A 19,980-nucleotide genomic window follows, 5' to 3' on the forward strand; every position below is an offset into this window, starting at 1 on the left:
ATCCGGAATTCGTTTCTGATATGTTTTATATATTAGTCTATCAATACAGCTTCCGGTTTTGAAACGAAACTAAAAGCAGAGTCATCACACAGGGATTACGTTGCAGCAACTGACCGTGTTACAAAGACAATGGAGTGGTTTTCTGGCTCTATCCCACAGGCCATACAAACAGCCAAACAAAACAACGGTCTTTTCGTTGTTTACGTGCGAGGTCAGTTCATATCAGGGCTCCGAGTAATGTTTCCGTGTAGGCAGATCGAGGGCCGGCTGTTCGATTCATCTCTTTTCAATACGTTGCAGTCGGCCTTTACCAGCATCCTACTTTTTTCGCCACGCAATTTATGAATAACATTGTAATATTACTTTGCCATTTAAGTTAGTATTTTCCTTAAAGATGCTCCACCGCTGACCAATGGTATTTTTTCACTATCAAAAACAGGAGCAGACGATTAAGTATTTTTCTTCAGTTAAAAAAGTTACTTACTTTACACCATTACCACCATTGAAAAGTTAGAGCTTCTAATTTTACTTCAAGTTAAAAATAGGAAAAATAATTAATTGCATCCCGAAAAAATTCCATGGCACTATATCCTATATGGAATGAAGTACTGATTGCGCGTGCACCAAAGGCGAAATAAATCATTTTATATTATTTTTTGTATTAATTAGACATATATATACACGATTAAACACCAATTATTGTTCAAATGATGAATATCATTTATTCTATGTCGGCGGTGGAGCATCTTTAAAGTGAACAGTCGGGCAAGGATGGTTAAAGTCGGTAAAAATGGTGTGAATGTATCCAGTATAATTTCTTATGAAATGGAAAAATAAAATCTCTCGTCAAAATCTGTCTGCGTACGAAGAAATTAATTTAAAGTATGGGAATTCTAAATCGTCCTCCCGGCTCACTATGTCCTTGGTTACATTTCCACACAGCCTCGCTTTCAATGCTTTCAACTTTTCTTTACTTTAATCGTCAGAACTGGGAAACTAAGCAGAACTTGACCGTCTTATTAATATGTGAGAACTTTTGGAAGGCCAATGAACGCATTTAGACTGGTTTTCTTTGCCCGACTATTCACTTTAAATGAGTTAAACAATCTGATGGTTCTTATTCTAATATTTGTTCATCATCGTCATAAAAAAATATTTTTCAATAATGAGTGAATATCATGATCAGCAGCACATTCTGTGAATAACTTTAACATTATTCAGTAGACCTATAAATAGAGAAAACATGGTCAGTGTCTTAAGTAACAGCTGTGTTTTGGCGAGGATTTAGAAAGACAAAACTGGCAAGCCACTTTTTCTTTCTGGCCAGAGTCCAAAATACAGCTTGTATTTTAAGAAAGGCACTAACCATGTATACCAAATAGTACATAATTTAACTAAAAGATGCAAACATTGTTATAAATATGTCCATCTTTCAAACAACATTTCGCCTCAGAAGAAGGTTAGTAGAATCAGTGCACATGCTGAAATTCAAAAACATATGTACAGATGTTTTTATCAGTGCCGAATGCAGCAAAATATATGGTGTAGGTATATTGCGACAATACCAATGCTGGTTGCAGGATAAAGATTGTAGCTTGTCATGTTTATTTTTCTAATGGTATTCCTATTCAGCTGGATATGAATGGCTAGATGTTTACTACATTCATTTTGAGACAGTCTCAAGCAATATTAGTCTATTAGATATATCAGTATCATATTGATTTTAACTGGTGAATAGTAATTGGTTATGAGAAGGATTGAACAAAATGTAAACAATTTCTTTAGATATCTTCAATGGCTAAATCAACTATTACCAATAATGAATATTCAACAAACTCCATTTATATCATTTAGACTTGATGTAATTTCATAAGGTCATTTAACAAAGATTTCGAAAGTAATTTGTACAGTGTACATGTACATGTATAATACAAATATCTAAGGGAACAAAGCTGTTAAGAAAGAAAAATTGGTCTAAATTGTTTTCTGGTATTATGAGAAAAGTTATTGTCCTATAAACCAATATTTACAATGTAAATGAAGATAAAAAAATTGTTTGAATTGCTAAAATTGAACACATTGAGTATTGATGTTTTCAGGTAAAAATGAAGACACCGAAAAAATGGATAAAACCTGGCAAGAGCAGACTGTGATATCATCCTGTAAAAGTAACCAGTGTACGGTCATACAGATACAGGGGGACAGGTAACACGTTTATACCTTACTTAGGATTATAGACTCGAGATCTACTGTGTCTACTTGCAGATCACTGAAAAAAAATATGATATTTATACTAGGTAATGACAGAATCATAGAAAATCTCATTCATATATCCAAGTTTTCTTGTTTATTTTATTTAAAATAAAATAACATGTTAAAAGCATGCACAATGCTGAAAAGTACCTCAGACGCCATTTTCAGTGTGGTTCATTCCTAATGAATCATTAGGTAGATATCATATCAGTTGATTATATTCAAATTTATTTTACTGATCCATAAACTATTAAAAGAAAAATTTGATCCTGACAGAAAAAAAAAATCAATGCATTAATGATGTTCTTTTATTGTAGCGAAGAGGGAAAATACTTTGGAGAAATCTGTATCCTTTGAATCATCATATAAATAGATATACAGTATAATTTGTAAGAGTCAGTGCACGTGTCTGTAATATAAATGTGCAAAAAGGAAAGAAGAAAACATTCAAACACATCAGTGTAACTGGATAGAAATAATGTATAGTAAGTTGGGGATGAAAAAGTTTTCTTAAAATGATAAAGGAATCAGGAGGATAAGTTTTCACTGTTCCCATGAAATACCTTCTACATACGTAAGTACTGTAAGAGTTAATTTCCCCTATCACAACTTACACGATAAATGTGTGATGATTAGAATGAATATACATGATGTCATCAGAACTCAGTTTATTCGTAATAATGTACTTCAGAGTCTAGAAATTTTGAAAATGTTTTAAGAAACCAAAATTAAATTAGGTATGGATGAATGGACAACACAGACCCTTTAAATGTGTTATTTAGAATGGACAAAGTCTTAACTCTGTGTCAGACCCAATATTATTTTTACCATCCACCTACTTCATTGGGATGAATGGTATTCCATTGGAGGTTACAGGAGGTTATGTGGAGCCCAAGGCATTTATACAGAATATCAGCACAGCTAAACAGGTAAACAGTCAATCATTTACAAAACAACTGTGATGTGATTTAACTACTACCGGTATACTTAACTTTCACATTTACAATATTTCAAGTCTTCGTTAATTTTCAGCATAATTGTGAAGACATGTAAATTCACAATCAAGGGTTCTTATACTGACACTGAGAACTCATACATGCTCGAGACAATTACACACAAACCATTTGAATTAATGGTACATGAAAATTTATGTTGGGCAAAAATAAAGCAGTTTATACTATTCTCCAGCTGATTAAGAAACTTAAAGAATCAAAACAGAATCTTATATTCGCGAAACCTTAAGGATGATATCACATCTTCAAAAGGTTGTAATAGAAGATTCTTTTTTATTATCAACGAAACATTTCTGGTTTTATCTGAAAACAAAACTTATAAATAAGACAATATATTCGTGGTAATTAATTTTGCCTAACGTTGCAAGTTGCTCATCAATATATATCCAGGTAGCTACATATGTATACAGAACTATATGTGGACCTTGATTTCTTTAATCCTTAATCCTTATATTGCCAATAGACAATGTGTTGTTTGAAATTTCCTCATCTCTAAGATGTTTTAATTAAGTGAACCCAGTTGTCTTATATTGTGTTTTTATTAAGTGAACTATAACCACATTCAAATTATATTGTTTCATTTCACAGAAACTTGAAGAGCAGATAGAAAAACAAAATCAAGCTGCATCAAGTTCTGCTGCCATATCTGCTGCAGCTTCTTCAGCGGGAACGTCAGCCACACAACCCAAAGAAAAGCCTCCATTGGACGAAAGAGTAGAAAAGTAAATGTTTTATTTGACTTCTTTAGAAATTTGATATATCTCCATTCCAATACTTAATCTATCTGAATCTATCCATAGTTAGATTTCCCTCCGTTCATCTGAATAATATTACCTTAACTTTTTACCTCCCAAGACACATTTAGGCTCTTCTTACAGCGGATAAAATTCAAGTGTGAGCGATCAATCAATTATACATGTGTACCACACATCATTTCACTCAATCGCCGGCTAAAACAATCCTATGCTGATTTGATACGCATGTTTTGATTGGCTGATGGGTAAACAGGCTGACACGGTCCCTGACAAAAAATTTGCATAAATCACATGTGTGTGTGAAGTAGTTGTAAAACTAGTCCAAGCGGACGAGCACATGTTCTAGCTGCTGTGAAATACGCGATAAACTACTCGAAAATGGCGTGTGTAACAGCGGCAACGTACCCTGTATATGTCAATTAATTCGGTAATTCATAAAAATCTCGGCATGTCGTACAACGTTTTGTCGCGAATTCCAACAGAAACATTACAACCTAGTTATGGAGATATGGAAACGTAATTTCTGGCAACTTTAATAAACTATCGCCCTGAACAAATGCATTTTTTTGTGAGGCGTCAGTTGTCGCAACAGCCGTTAACAAAGCATGTGGACACTGAAGTTGGGAAGCGAGCACATGAGTATATACGGTGAATGTGTGTCCTGGCTATTTCGGTTTTGATTACTTTGACGTTATCCCAGGTGCATCTAATGCATTGGAGATGGTGAACTTTTTTGACGAAGCCCTGAGCCAAAGATATTATTTTGGAAACCCTGTATTTGCCCGAGACGATGTTGTAATACTGATAACTGTTGATTTCACCACCACAGGGGTGAAAGGATGTTACGAGCCACGTTTGATCCCCATGATAACAAGCTAGTGTTCCAGCCGCCTTACTCTCCCCAATACAATGTCACCGAATGTATGTTTCAGGCCATGCAATGTCGACTACAGGCAAATATGTCATTTACGTCCGAGTTCACCTAACTGGCCATCATTAATGCCTTTGCCGACATTCTGAACCATCAGACCTCGCAGTGTTTCAGCCAGTGTGGATACGTGTAATGTGGAAATTGACTGGCTGTGATCTGTTTAAAACTGAACAGAAAAGTTATAAATAATAAACCAACCCAATAGGAAAAAATTTATTGTTTTATTTGATTGAACATAGCTCTATTTTGATGCAAAGAAATACCACGTGCGTAACGTTAGTTATAATGTCAATACACATGGTCTGTGTAGACTTGGCTGCTGAATTGTCTGTACAAATGTAGCTTCACCCCCAACCAATCAGAATGCTTGTTAGTCGATGTTGGCAGGTCAAATGTTACACACAAGTTTTCTGCTCACTCGACAGACGGTATATATGTTTATATGTTTGATTGTTCACACTTTTATACGCTGTAATGAAAGACTGGACCAGTCCATTATGAAATTTCAGGGGTGAATGAGTTAAATAAATAACATAGTTATACTCTTATTGAAGAGTCCTTGGATATGGAATATATTATTTTTATGTTAAGCATGAATAGCCTATAAATGTAGATGAATTTATTGTATGTTTTTATTTTAATTTAGGGCAAAAGAAAAGATGGAACAGAAGAGAATTGAGAAACTACAGAAAGAGAAAGAGGTTGATATCAGTTTATTTATAAAATATTTGTTTGACCAAAAACAATTTTAAGGTGTTCATTCCATAAAACAATTCTTGGAGAGATTCTTTATTGGACATTAACGGTTTATGAATTTGTTTTCCATAAAATTGGTTTAAGGGATACACTTAGAACGAATATACATACCCGGCCTACTAAGCTTATACCTTTCGGCCGAAAATCACTCGGGCACAGTTTTCTATACTTTTTTTGTAGGTTTCCAATTATTTTATGCATATACATGCATTTACATATCATTTTTGTCCAGAACAAACATAACTAGCCTTCTTAATATCTACCGTACTGCTCACATGACGTCAGATTCACAATTTGTGGACTTGTCGTATAAATTCCGTTCAGAAAGCCCTTCATATATATTATGTAAAAAAAATAATGCCTCGATGAGAATTTGATATTTTATATGGTTCAGTTTTATTGCCTAGTAGGTAAGCAATATCAAATAAAGTACGATAAAATACAAAGAAACGTTTTATAATGGTTTTGCGTAATCGTAATTTTGCTCCATTAGCAGTAATAGGCACCAATTGTAGCTCTAAAGACAACACCATATTCTGTCTAAAAGTCTCTTGAGCTACAAATATTGCAGCTAGGGATACACTATTTTAAAGAATTTGATATATAATGTTCTCTAGGAAGCTAAGGCGAGGGAAGATGAAAGGAGAAAAATGGGAAAAGACTTACACAAGCTTAAACAATACCAGGAAGACAGACAAAGAAAGGAACTTGAGGAAGAAATCAGAAAAGACAGAGAAGAAAACAAGAAAATGAGAGAGAGAATAAAAGAACAAATAGCTAGAGACAGGTATTTTATTTTATAAGCATTAAATTAATCTTAATTGATAAAAAGTACTAATTGTAATTGGTGAACATTACCGAAGTCCCCCATTAAAATGCCCCACATTTGTACTATTACAGCCAATATCTCTAAGAATCCCTATATACCAATTTTCATTGAAATTAGATGATATCTAAATGTCAAGCAATTAAAAGCCCCAATTTCATTACCATAGCAATTCTGGTTTTTGAAATTGTTACCATTCTGTTCAAAAAATTTGAAAGACTGCAGCACAGTTGTAGAACATAATATGAAGCAATACAACTAAACATCTGCTAATTGACCCATTTTTAGTACAAAAAAAATGGGAAAAAAATAAATAATAAATAAATACTTGATACCTATTACCTAGTATCTTAACCAAGGATGAATATCTTGATTGTTGTAGAGAGGAGAAAGCTCAGATGTACCAGAGGAAAAAAGAGGAGCAGAATAAAGAGGCTGAGGAGAAGAGGAATGCCAAACTCCAGGCTCAGCAACAGGCAGCAGCAATGGAGAACTCAAGGAGAAGGTTTGTATTTAGAAGTTATTAAATGATGTCTGGGCCCACTCGCCCAATATTTCTTACTTTAAATGTATTATGTAATAGGAATGCATACCAGAGTTCTTAGCTAAATTTTGATTATTATTGCATAACTTTGAACTTGTATAGCCCAAGAAAAATTACATTTCATATAAACTTGACTACTGATTTATGTTTCACATTTTGATATAAACTTATCCTTATGATGTATGCCTGGTTACAGCGAGACACAAACTTAACTTTATGATATATGTCTGGTTTCAGTGAGATATAAACTTAACCTTATGATATATACCTGGTTACATTGAGACATAAACTTAACCTTATGATGTATGCCTGGTTACAGTGAGATATAAACTTAACCTTAAGATATAATGCCTGGTTACAGCGAGATAAAAACTTAACCTTACGATATATGACTGGTTACAGTGAGATAGAATCTTAACCTTATGATATATGCCTGGTTACAGTGAGATAAATTAAACTTAACCTTATGATAAAATGCTTGGTTACAGTGGTAAACAGTGAAACTTAACTATAACCAGTTATACTTAATATATGCCTGGTTTCAGTAAGATATAAACTTAATCTTATGATATATGTCTGGTTACAGTGAGATATAAACTTTACCTTATGATATATGCCTGGTTACAGTGAGATATAAACTTTATCTTATGATATATGTTTGGTTACAGTGAGATATAAACTTTTCCCTATGATATATTCCTGGTTACAGTGAGATATAAACTTAAACTTTTGATATATGCCTGGTTACAGTGAGAAGGCACGACTACAGATCCGTTTACCTGATGGCTCCTCTATTTCTAACATGTTTGAATCCTCTGATACTCTTGAGGCTGTCCATCAGTTCATCACAGCAGTAAGTTTATATTTATGTCTCAACAAAGAAATGGTTATCCATGTCTGTTCCTTTCTGTTTCTTTTACTGTCTTTAAGAGATACTGGCTGTTAAAAGGATATATAAACCTAAAGCCACTCCTACTCCAGTGCTTTCATAAATATGGAGGCAGGAGCTTTTATGTCTAGCATATATGTCTAGTTTTCTTTGGTAATTGCTCTAGAGCATTGACATAGGTAGACTAGTTGCTACATATATGTATTTACAAAAGATGAAACTGAGAGGTAAACAAATGAAATGTATTAACTTGTTTACTCTACTAAGCCTACTGTGTATATAGTTATATGATGTGAAATATTTAAGGATCTTGAAATGAAAGCTTAGCTATTTCAATTTACTGATTTCTAATCAACTTACAGTCAACAGGAAGTCGGATGTCTATATCAACTATCTACCCAAAACGATACTTCACAGATGAGGACCGATCTGAAACCCTGATGTCCCTCGGTCTGGCTCCCACGGCAGTTCTTATTGCTGTGGAGGTGAGTTGGATAGCAAATTTCAATGCACATTTATGGATAGTTTCTCCCTGCAGGTCTTTTTACAATTCAAACTAGACATTTAACTCGAGCAAACATCAGAATGAAATACTGTAAACTTATTATCCCCCGCTTTCTCCGAAATGGGGGATATTAATTTGGGTTTGTCCGTCTGTCTGTCTGTCTGTAACACTTTGTTTCCATGCAATTACTGTAACAAATGTAAACCAATTTTCTTCAAGCTTGGTGATAAGGTTAAATGCCTTAAGGGCTCGGCCAAGTTCGATCACCTTTTTCAGCAGATGCTATTTATCAGAGTTAATTTACTACAAATGTCATTTTTTTGCAGTTTCTGTGTAATAACTAACAAATGTTAAAACTAATATTCTTAAATCTTGGTAACAAAATTAAATGCCTTAAGGGCTTAGCCAAGTTCGATCGCCACTTTTGGCAGATCTTAATTAGCAGAGTTATGGCCCTTTGATTTAATAAAAAAAAAAGTCATTTTCTGCGACTTCTCGTACAATAACTATAATAAATATTAACCGATTTTCTTCAAACTTAGTAACAAAGTTAAATGTCTCAACGGCTAGGCCAAGTTAAATTGCCACTTGTGACGGACCTTATTTAGCAGAGTTATGGCCCTTTGATTTATTTTTTCATGTTTCAACCAAGGTTAAACCTACCTGGTAACCTCAATAATGTTTACCTACAATATGTCCTGAAAGCGGAGGATGGAAAATCCACGAAGTTGCTTGTATATTTAAGCAGTAGTCTTATTTAAGTAATTTTCTTGCCAAAAATGGTTATCTAAAATATGATTGCATTAATAGTATTTTCTGTATATATCTTATATATCACAATTATGCTTGAATTGATCATTGGACCAATAGGTTCCAGATCATTTTTGTGCTATAAATTGATTCCATGAAAATTTGTATGTTTACTGTAGTGCTCTTCCTTTTTACTTTAAGTTTTCAAAATATCCTCTTGAGTCTATCTTTGAAGCTCAAACATTCTACAGGCATATTAATATCCAAACAAAAAACTAATATCTAAAGAAAATATTTTAGAATATAGTTGTACTACATCAGCTTAAAGGTTCGTTTCTGTCTTTATATAAGAAACCCTGAGAATTAACCGCTGTTATGAAATAAAAATTTAGACTATCAAAGTGTCTCGTTTTTTAGCGGAGATCCCAGTCGTCTGCGCCTAGAGGAGGAGGTGGAGCAGTCAATCAGGGAGGATTATTGTCAATGTTATTCGCCCCCTTTATGATGATCTGGAACTTTATATACTCACTGATATTTGGAGGGTCAGATTCAACACCTGGAGGTCAGGATACCACACAACCACAAAGGGCAGCACCACAACAGAGGACAAACACGTAAGTCAACAGTTACAGGATAGGAACATGTAAAATGCTTGAACAACATTTACAGAATAGAAATAAATAAGTGATTCAACAACAGTTACAGGATAGAAACAAATAAGTCTGATTCAACAACATTTACAGGATAGAAACAAATAAGTTTGATTCAACAACATTAACAGGATAGAAACAAATAAGCTGATTCAACAACATTTACAGGATAGAAACACATAAGTCTGATTCAACAACAGTTACAGGATAGAAACAAATAAGCTGATTCAACAACATTTACAGGATAGAAACAAATAAGTCTGATTCAACAACATTTACAGGATAGAAACAAATAAGTTTGATTCAACAACATTAACAGGATAGAAACAAATAAGTCTGATTCAACAACATTTACAGGATAGAAACACATAAGTCTGATTCAACAACATTAACAGGATAGAAACAAATAAGCTGATTCAACAATAAATAAGCTGATTCAACAATATTTACAGGATAGAAACACATAAGTCTGATTCAACAACATTTACAGGATAGAAACAAATAAGGCTGATTCAACAACATTTACAGGATAGAAACAAATAAGCTGATTCAACAATATTTACAGGATAGAAACACATCAGTCTGATTCAACAACATTTACAGGATAGAAACAAATAACGCTGATTCAACAACATTTACAGGATAGAAACAAATAAGGCTGATTCAACAACATTTACAGGATAGAAATAAATAAGTTTGATTTAACAACACTTACAGGATAGAAACAAATAAGGCTGATTCAACAACATTTACAGGATAGAAACAAATAAGGCTGATTCAACAACATTTACAGGATAGAAACAAATAAGTCTGGTTCAACAACATTTACAGGATAGAAACAAATAAGTCTGAATCAAAAACATTAACAGGATAGAAACAAATAAGTATTATTCAACAACACTTACAGGATAGCAACAAATAAGTCTGAATCAACAACATTTACAGCATAGAAACAAATAAGTGTTATTCAACAACAGTTACAGGATAGAACCATGGAAGTCTGATTCAATAAGAACAGTTACAGGTGAGCTGCTTGAACACCAATTACAGTTTAACAACACAGAAAGTTTCATTATTTACTGATACTAGTAGGTGAATATTACCCTGGTTTTTTTTTGCACTAAAATTTCAGAAATCAACAGAAAAGGACGAGCAATAGAGATGGAAATATTACAAGATTTAGAAACATCGAAGATACTGATGACGACGAAAATGCAACTTGGAATGGAAACTCCACACAGCAGATGTGATTGTTACAAATTACATGATTGGGTGATTGCTATGTAAGAGAGTGTTAAAGTATTCATTCCGTAGATACGACTGTTTATGCATTTGACTTGAGGACAAAGGCGATATATCAACATGCATGTTAAAGTCCCCCCACTCGGACATAGGGAGCGAAAAAATCTGATTCCTTTGTTTTATTTTTCTTTCAGCATTTATTTTTCTTACAGATTCTCTCTTGTTATATCTTTTTTTTGTGTCTAGAACTTTACTCACCCCTGATTACACATATGAACAGGTCCTTTTCTTAGATTGGAATAGTTCATTATGAGATTTAAGGGGTATATGGGTAAATACTTTGGTTGCTGGATTACCTACAGGTAGGTTAGGTGATGTGTCAACTAGCAAAAGATTGTGACCAAGGTAGCTGGATTACCTACAGGTAGGTTAGGTGATGTGTCAACTAGCAAAAGATTGTGACCAACATTTTGACTTAAACATTAAAGCAATATATTCTGGGGTCTTTCCCTTACACTGTCTTTTAGAAGACCTGTATATCCGGGTCATGTCTTATATTCCTCTTTAATTGTCGTTTTTAGCGGGGGGAAAAATTGTCCGTCACAAGTGGGAAATTTTAACACTCTCAATTCATGTATAAATATTAATTTTAATTTGACTTTATTGTTACATTACTAAAAATGAAAATGTGTCATAGTATTTGGTTATGGTCAAGGTAATCTTTAAGTATGATTATTTATATGCAACTTTAGACAACGTGTGTGGGTAGAGTGTTTAGATATATATGTGTCTTTACTTGAGTGTTACAAATAATGGTTGGATATTCCCAACGGCAGATAATCTAATTGGTGTGTTGTGTGCAAGTTTGGTGGGTGGGGGGGGGAGGTGTTCAGATATTAAGGCATAAAATGCTTAGAAACTGAACTACTCTCTCTTGCTAGACACACTTACAACTTTAAAGTTGAAGAGAACACTGTGGAAACGCCGGTGTAAGGTAGCTACTGTACACAAGATGGATATTGAAATGAGTAAAGAAATTCATTATACAATGTCCGTCATTTTTTGTTTCGTAATTCACTGCTTAACTTCAGAATGACGGATTACTTTTTGCCATGGCTGGAGTGAAACATCCATCCATTTTTATTTTGTATGGAATCAGTAATAGAGAAACATCGAGGTTAATAAAGCTTAATTTGATGTTTAGTTCAGCTTCTTAAGGATTCCCTGAGTGATAAATGGATGAATTAACAGAAGAAGTAATATGATTGTTTTCTTGTATGAATCTGATAAAATTAGATCACAGTGTGGATTAGCCTTATGAGTTTCAGTATACTCTGAATGTATATTAGAGGATATAGTGATTACTATACAAAATCATGTTTAGCTTATCTGTATGAAGGGCAAGTGAACTTAGGCCGTGCTGCATTGTCTATCGTTTGTCTGTTGTTTGGTCATCAGGTCCTTCTGCTTGGAGGTGAGCGATTCGGTCATAAAATTGACAAAAATCTGTTTGTTAGAATATTGGTGATGAGATGGAACTCTGTAGTTTCAAATCATTGACATCAGGCCGCCCATGTTTTAATTAGAAATACTATTTGAAAAAGTAATTTATATTAACACTTGTTTTATACATAACAGTATACATGTATAACACCAGAACAACAAGGAAGAGCTTTCACTACTTACTTCTGTAAAGTCATACTGGGCGGGAGAGTTGTGTGCAGGCTCTATCGGTCTGAGATTATAATTTATTTTTTGTAATCAGTGTTAAGTTATTATTTGCTTTCCACATTTGCAATGGTTTATTTTGCTGAATTATTGAATAGCACTATGTGCTCTACTACGATGTCCTGAAGTATTTAAGCTTTTATTCAATGAGAATTAATGAAATTTTCCATTTAAATTGATTTGCAAAAAATGATTTTGCAAAGTGGTGAGAAAATGGCTTTATCCTTCATCTGTTTGATTTATTGAAGCACATTTGGTCTTTACGGTTTGCTGAAATGTAGACTTTTGAGTAGCATAATCAGTATCATTCACTGGCAAGGCAATCATTAAATTGTGAAAATAGAAATCGTCTGCAATTTTAATGTTTGTTTTCCAAGACTGGTAAAATTGATTTTTTCCCATGAAATCTCATGAATGATAACTCGTTGCAAAAGCAGTTTATCGATTCATAGATCCGACAGTTTTCAATAAATGTTATAATATATTGTTTGCAAATATTGATTTATACTATTGTTTGAAGAATGATGACAATAAATTACATTTTTTTGTCAATAAAACATGGACGTATATTAGCTCTAGTTCATTTATTTCTCTCTTGCTGAATGAATCACACTGCAATCGGACGTAGTTTAAAAGAAATCAAAATACTTAAAGTGTCAGTAAGCATTACCATATATACTATGCCTATAGAGGTGTGAAGGAATTAAAATAAGAGAAATGACGCTTTCCACATTGTATAGAAATTCCTGGATAGAACCAACAAATATGGTGTTTCTACTCTGTATAGAACAAAATTCCCGAACAGAATCAATAGAAATGGTCTTTCCACTTTGCATAGAAGAAAACAAGAAAATTATGAACGAAAGTAAGAGAAATGTCTAAAACTACTAGTTTAGTATCCTGAACAGAAATTAATGACAACTATTTCGACTTTGTGACTCAAAAGGTACCTCCTTGATAGCAAAGGACGTACAGCTACTGTAACATTTAGCTTAATCAAGTCGACCTTACGAGTAGTATGCTGTTAATGTTGGACGATGGTTGTCACAAACATATGGCAATAAATGTAGTATTTCTAAAATTGTAATTATAAAATGAAAACAACATTTCCCTTATTTTGATTTCTTTTAAACTACGTCCGATTGCAATGTGATTCATTCACATTAAAATTAATTTACGTCTAGAGCAATTATAAAATGTCAATGTACTAGCTCTTTATAATAAAAAGGCTACATTAATGTTAGACGAATCTATTTGGATTTGATTGATTATTGCTAGTCGTATAAGTAACGGCAATGTTGTTTTACCGATGAAAGGTAAATAAAAGAAAGTTAGACATAGAGAGCCGGATTTGAAAATAAATATGAATAATTAGTCATAGAAAGAAAATAAACGGTAGCTTATTGTTGATATTTTTGGGTATTGAGAATTGGTTAAACTGTTGCATAATGGTTAGTATCGTAATATGGGATGTCAGCATTTATATAAACAATAGACATTATATACAACAAAAATCGTCGTTATAAACCCTTTGATGATACCGCGTAGATTGAATGGAGTAAGCGAAGCGAGATCCACGGGTTTCCGACCATAACAAACTGGGATTGTTTGTAGCCCAGTTGCATAGTAAATATATCCCAAATTACTACCAACGAAATCCCAATGTCTACAAAATGAAAGGAATGTTTTCAATATATTATAAAAAAATATATTTATAAATGTCAGTTTATTCATCCAAAAAATAGTCAAGTAATTATAACACACTTTTATCACCCAGCATTGTGATCATGTAGTAGGTAAGTTTATTATATTTATAATTACAATTATGAAATGTTAAAATATAGGTATTTTTCCCTATTTTCTTTGCAAATGATGTTACATTTTACCTGTCATGCATTAATTCTGTTAAAAATGTCTGACCTCTTGTTACACACTATTTGATGTGTCTGAGTGAATAAATAAATCTTGAAATCTTGATATGAGTAATAAAACGTACGTGTTCCAGTTCTGCCGCTTGATTGTGAATCTTTTGGTGATGGGCATTTCACAGGTAAGTATACCTACACAGATCAGTAGTTAGCATTTGGCTTCCATCACCACCTCGAACATGGACTAGATGTAGTATAGATAGAACTCTTACCAGTAGAGCTAATATCGTTATTAATGATCATATAGGCAAGGTAAGGACTTGATACAGAAACTGGACATTTCACTGAGCCGATTCTACTACTGTTTAGCCGGCTATTGTCGCGGTGATGATGTATTTTCGCGATTTCGCGTGCAACCGACGTGATGGCGAAATTTTGATCCGCGAAATATTATTTCAGATACATAATGTATTACTTTTAAGTCAAATCGCGAAAATTCAATTTGCTGGTTTTTGGTCCGTGAAAGTGATTGGCTGCACGGTATTACACGACAGTAAGACCAGCCCAGCAGTTCCACTCTACTAATGTTGCCGAGTCCAAAAGCAAGTGAGGACAAATGTTGACGTCCATTTTAAATCTTAAAACACCTCTTCATAATTTCTCCACAGGATAAAAATTAGGAGGAAAAGTATGGAATGATAGATCAGAAATATCTTCCTCTTGTATCTGTATCTCACATTAGGATTTTCAACTACCAACACCTCAGCCTTTTCCACACTTGTACTAAACACTGTTCACAACGTCTTAGCCGCCTCGGCCTTAGAGACAGTCACTAAAAGTAACAGAACTAGATGTAGCGACCATCGTCAGAAACTCAACAGAAATGATGGGATATATCATTTACCCCTACATTTATCTACAGTCGAGTGACCAAGATGGGCAATGTTTATGAATCGGAGTTCATGATACGAAATTAAGAAGGTTATGTTAAAAAATGTGCGTTATTTGTACAAAATATATATTTTAATATGATTAAAGTTCTATGATTTCTTAGGTCCATAAATATAGCTAATTAAACCAATTGATATTGAATTAAACCCCGTGGAAATGAAAAGAATGCATTTCGAATGATGCAATGTATTGTCAGAAGCATACATGTATGGTGAGAGGGCTCCTATTTCACTTAAAAATAAGCTTTACTCTTGCATAATAAACAATCCTTACTAGATAGCGCCGTGTAGGTTATATCATCAACGATCAAAAGCGAAAATAAGTCAAAACATTTTGTTCCCAAAGTCTCTTAGACATCACTGATGGTATCACTACTTACAATGTACGCTTTGCCGCCTTTTCACATATGTTATCATACGCAGACAAATTATGAAACACAAAAAGTAGTCCTTATCGAATACAAAATCTGATAAAAATCGGTACCGCCCTGCAACATACAAGCCATTATTATCAAATTGTCTTATAGAAGGCTAACAAAACAGGATTGAAAAAATATATATATAAGATTGTTCTATGTACATAAAATGTACGTACAATATACAATATGATTATTCATATAAAGAATCAAAATCATTCTAGGACATTTTTCAGTTCCAGCGTTGTTATGTCAAAGTCAATATAAAAGATGCTTCATCGCTGACAATTTTTTTCTCAAAAACAGGAGCAGACGATTTTGTATTTTTCTTCATTTACAGCAGTTACTTACGTTGCTCCATTGCCATCATTGAAATTTTGAGCCTCGTATTTTACTTCAAGATAAAAATATTGAAAATCATGAATTGCAACCCGAAAAAAATCTGTGGTGCTATATGGAATGAAGTACCTATTGCACATGCACCAAAAGGAAAATAAATATTTTTTTATTAATTTTAGTGTAAATTAGACATATATACACACGATTAAATATCAGTTATTGTTCAAATGATGAGTATCGTTTATGCTCTGTCGGCGGCATTCTCTATACTCCAGGGATTCCGATTACTTACGATCTCTACACCCCTGGACTATCTCATAGTGAAATTGAAGGCAGCTCAGCTGAAATCATTTGACCAATCACAGGCCAGCAAAGACTTCCTTTGAAGACTACAGAGAGAGCGACGCCTAACATCAAAGCCACACAGTCAACCACATTGTACCGTTGTACGGCTCTTTTGATGTACATCAAATGACTAAATTACCTGTTATATTCTGTTGCCTCCAGTTTTACTATGAGATAGTCCAGTGGTGTAGAGATCGTAAGTGATCGGAACCACTGGAATATCGAGGATGTGTCTGCGGTGGAGCATTTTTACTATATCTACTATTTTTTTTTTAGAAAATAGTTGTTGATACTCAAGTGGCTTAATTTCATTGTTGATTTTCAAATATCTTTAATATGTTTTTAGGTTAGGTTTCAGTGATATATCAAATTAAGGTCTCACGGAAGTGTATTTGTCACATTTGTTATTATTATTATTGTTCGTTTTCTTTATTTTCTACATATTAATGTAAAAGATATATGTAAATATGCAATAGTTATTGTTGTTTTTGCTCTTTTTTATCAAACAGTGCATTGTAATAGTTTTGTAAGGGCCGATAAGGACATGTATTGATTCAGCCGTGCTTAGGATAATTGCTAGGTTTACACTATGTTCCCGGCGACCACGGTAGCCCCGTTTGCCCGAAACGTGGTGCACCGTGGAATTTGACATTTTGTGTCTTTGTATTCAAGTTGAGCTAGGTCTTGTGAAGTTTTGCCACGGTCTTTTACGGATTACGTGGTGGACCGTGGATACAGGGGAAAGTGCTGTTCCCGGAGGTTAAAAGGTACACTACGGCTTTAGCACGGTCTATCAAGGATACCACTACGTTCTCTCTAGCCTGTTACGATCTGATGAGGTCTGTTACGTTTTACACGTTTTGATCAAGCTCCGATACGTTTTTCACGGTCCGCCAAGGCTTACTAAGGATGAAAGTCATGATTCCGGGTTTTTTTGGAGCAAATGCAAAAATATTTATTGCCGAAAATGTCATTTCAAATACGTTTTAATTACAAAATGTGTTAACAGAAAAGAAAATCTTAACTATATATTTGGTACATGTATAAATATATAATTATTATAGCCAAGTGTTTCTATGCATTTTTTTCTGTAATAAACTGCCTTTTACAATAATAGGTTTCGTATAATTTGATGGTTTAAATGTGTTTGATAACTACTATTTCTATCGATTATAACAAATAATTCCAAAAAGTAGCAAAATGCACCAGGCAAGGCAATGATACTCTATCATATATTGCTTGCAACGTAAGACCGTAATAGGACGTAACACGTCGTATTACGTCGGGCTTTCAACCGCTACAAACCGTGATGTGCCTTGAAAGAACGCATCAAAACGGCTATCATCCACCTTGGCTTGTCGTCAAAACCGTGACAAACCTGGACAAACCGGCACAAAACGTGCAGTCAATCTGCATCAACCTTAGCAAAACGTGAAAAAACGCAACAGAACGTCACAAAACTTGAAATCACCGTGAGATTCCCGGGAACGTGCTTGCTGCCCGTTCCACCACGGACCGTCTGGAAGTTTTGTTACGTCCTCGTACGCGCTGTTACGTTTTGTTACGTCAATGCCGTTTTATCACGTCCTGTGTCGTTCACCATCTGTTCCGTGACTGCAGTGGCACATTTTTTGACAGTTTAAAAATCTGGCACGGCATCCACGGTAATCACGAACGCTCTCACGTTTTGTCTATCACGTCCTTCTGCGTTGTCTCACGTTGTCTCGCGGTCACCACGTTTTTGTCCACGGTGGCCTGAAACGGGGCTGCCGTGGCCGCCGGAACATAGTGTAAAACCTAGCATAATTGGTAGTTACATGGCATTACATTACATACAAATACATTTGATACATTGCATCAAAAGGCCAGAGCTCTACTACTACGTAAATTCCTTATGAATTTGTCTTTTATCTTGATTGTCTTGCTTGAAGCAATTAATTAAAGTTCTAGTGCAATTTACGTAATACCGTCTAAATGTAATATAAATTAACAATTTATATATGATGATAGTTTAATATGTTACACAACAGAAGAGAAACATGGATATAAATAATAGGTATACAGTAATAATGGTCCCAGTTTAAGACTTACAATTAAATCGCTGTATTTTTACCAGGATACTGCTTGCTCCACCTCCTGAATCTGGCAAGTCAGTATGTAAAACAAAGTCTTCCTTACCATTTATTTAGTTGCCTTCGTTATTTGTATAGAAGTACTTAGGTTTTCACTCATGTGAGGACTCCGGGTTTTGTCCTGTTGCAGAGAAACACCATAGTGGCAGAGTGGCATTTTCTACCCCTGCGTAGTGTAAGTAGGACGACTGGTCAAGAGCATGCCCGTTGTCAGATATTCGGCATTAATTTTCTCTATTACATGAAGACACAACACAAATATATCACAGCTTCACAAACCATACAGACATTCACATACGCAATAAATTGTATACAGGAGAGGCCGTCCTTAAATAACCCTAGCTGTTAGGGCGTTAGTCCTAATCAACTTACCAATCAAACAACGCTTTGTTTTGTTTGATTTAATGTCCTATGAACAGCCAGGGTCATTTACGGAAATGCCAGTTTGATGATGGAGAGAAACCGGAGAACCTTGAGAAAAACCAGCGACCGGCTGTCAGTACCTGGCAACTGCCCCACATGGACTTTGAGCTCATGACCCAGTGGTTGAGGGCTTGTGGTAATATGTCGGGACATCTTTAACCACTCTGCCATCTCGGCACCTTATGATCACCAACACATAAAACTAAATTGTACTGTTAAATATTGCTATGGCTCTTGTGTGTTTTATAAAACAGTACATTATTATACCTTGTGGGGACCAACAGGGGCAGTCATGCTTGATACAATTACATGTATTTGAAATAAGATGGTACGTTCGATACAATTTATGACCCCCAGAACACTACTATTATGGTCCTTATGAAATTCTTCTTCTACCCTAATTAGCTAGCTTGAAGCAATGTCTGCATTGATAAGGTTTACGCGATCTCCGTAATGCCGTCTAAATCTAATGTAATTACCGATCTGTATATGATGTAAGTAAACCAATGATACAGCAGAGGAGGCTATGGATAATACATGTAATGATTAAAGTTTAAGGCGTATGATTAACATAGTATTTGGGTGACCGATAGTTTAAGGCGTATGATTAACATAGTATTTGGGTGGCCGATAGTTTAAGGCGTATGATTAACATAGTATTTGGG

General features: G+C 34.4%; 1 protein-coding gene across 1 annotated transcript; it reads left to right on the forward strand.

Annotated features, from left to right (window-relative positions):
• Positions 1-41: 41 nt before the first annotated feature.
• LOC138321594 (UBX domain-containing protein 4-like) lies at positions 42-13,414 on the forward strand. The gene is made up of 12 exons (XM_069265366.1): positions 42-211; positions 2,100-2,205; positions 2,571-2,599; positions 3,064-3,182; positions 3,855-3,988; positions 5,599-5,653; positions 6,326-6,495; positions 6,917-7,039; positions 7,829-7,931; positions 8,330-8,452; positions 9,640-9,836; positions 11,005-13,414. Exons 1-12 carry the CDS (start codon positions 130-132, stop codon positions 11,120-11,122), a joined length of 1,359 nt encoding a protein of 452 aa, XP_069121467.1. The 5' UTR covers positions 42-129; the 3' UTR covers positions 11,123-13,414.
• The last annotated feature ends 6,566 nt before the right edge of the window (positions 13,415-19,980 follow it).

This window comes from Argopecten irradians, chromosome 4, assembly GCF_041381155.1.
Source record: "Argopecten irradians isolate NY chromosome 4, Ai_NY, whole genome shotgun sequence".
In the NCBI taxonomy this organism is placed as follows: Eukaryota; Metazoa; Mollusca; class Bivalvia; order Pectinida; family Pectinidae; genus Argopecten; species Argopecten irradians.

What these genes read in the sequence shown, in the direction of transcription:
- LOC138321594 (XM_069265366.1), top strand. Translation starts at nt 130, where the DNA reads ATGGAGTGGTTTTCTGGCTCTATCCCACAGGCCATACAAACAGCCAAA. An exon ending in AAAATACTTTGGAGAAATCT is followed by an intron (nt 2,600 to 3,063) that starts GTATCCTTTGAA and finishes ACTCTGTGTCAG; the next exon opens with ACCCAATATTATTTTTACCA. An exon ending in ATATCAGCACAGCTAAACAG is followed by an intron (nt 3,183 to 3,854) that starts GTAAACAGTCAA and finishes TTCATTTCACAG; the next exon opens with AAACTTGAAGAGCAGATAGA.